The sequence below is a fragment of the Eimeria mitis genome, genomic scaffold (genome assembly GCF_000499745.2).
Source record: "Eimeria mitis Houghton genomic scaffold, Emh_scaff3744, whole genome shotgun sequence".
NCBI lineage: Eukaryota > Apicomplexa > Conoidasida > Eucoccidiorida > Eimeriidae > Eimeria > Eimeria mitis.
The window spans coordinates 4,838-5,231 of NW_013572085.1; the positions used below are offsets into that span (position 1 = coordinate 4,838).

The 394-nt window shown below is 41.6% G+C and overlaps 1 protein-coding gene across 1 annotated transcript in view; it reads right to left on the reverse strand.

Moving 5' to 3' along the window:
- Positions 1 to 285: 285 nt before the first annotated feature.
- Positions 286 to 394, reverse strand: part of EMH_0069120 (uncharacterized protein) — a gene marked incomplete at both ends in the record, with an annotated part of 609 nt that continues 500 nt past the window's right edge. Inside the window, one exon of the mRNA XM_013498833.1 lies at positions 286 to 392. Coding sequence (XP_013354287.1) covers positions 286 to 392 — 107 coding nt within the window. The remainder of the gene's footprint in view (positions 393 to 394) is intronic.

Genomic DNA, 394 nt, shown 5'->3' on the forward strand with positions numbered 1-394 from the left:
TTCGTCTCTTTACTGCAGCACAAAAGGAGACAAATAAAGAGACAAATAAAAAGAAAAAAAAAACAAAAGGAGACAAATAAAGAGACAAATAAAAAGAAAAAAGAGACAAATAAAGAGAGAGAGAAACAGAAACAAAAGAGACAAATAAACAGAAACAAAAGAGACAAATAAAAAGAAAGAAAAGAGAGAGAAAGGAGACAAAAAGGAGACAAAAAGGAGACAAATAAAAAAAGAAGGAAGGCAGCAGCAGCAGCAGCAGCAGCAGCAGCAGCAGCAGCGGCAGCACTAGGCGTAAAGGGTACAGACACCGAGTGGCACTCTCGGTGCTGCTGCTGCTGCTGCTGCTGTTGCTGCTGCTGCTGCTGCTGCTGCTGCTGCTGCTGTTGTTGTTGTT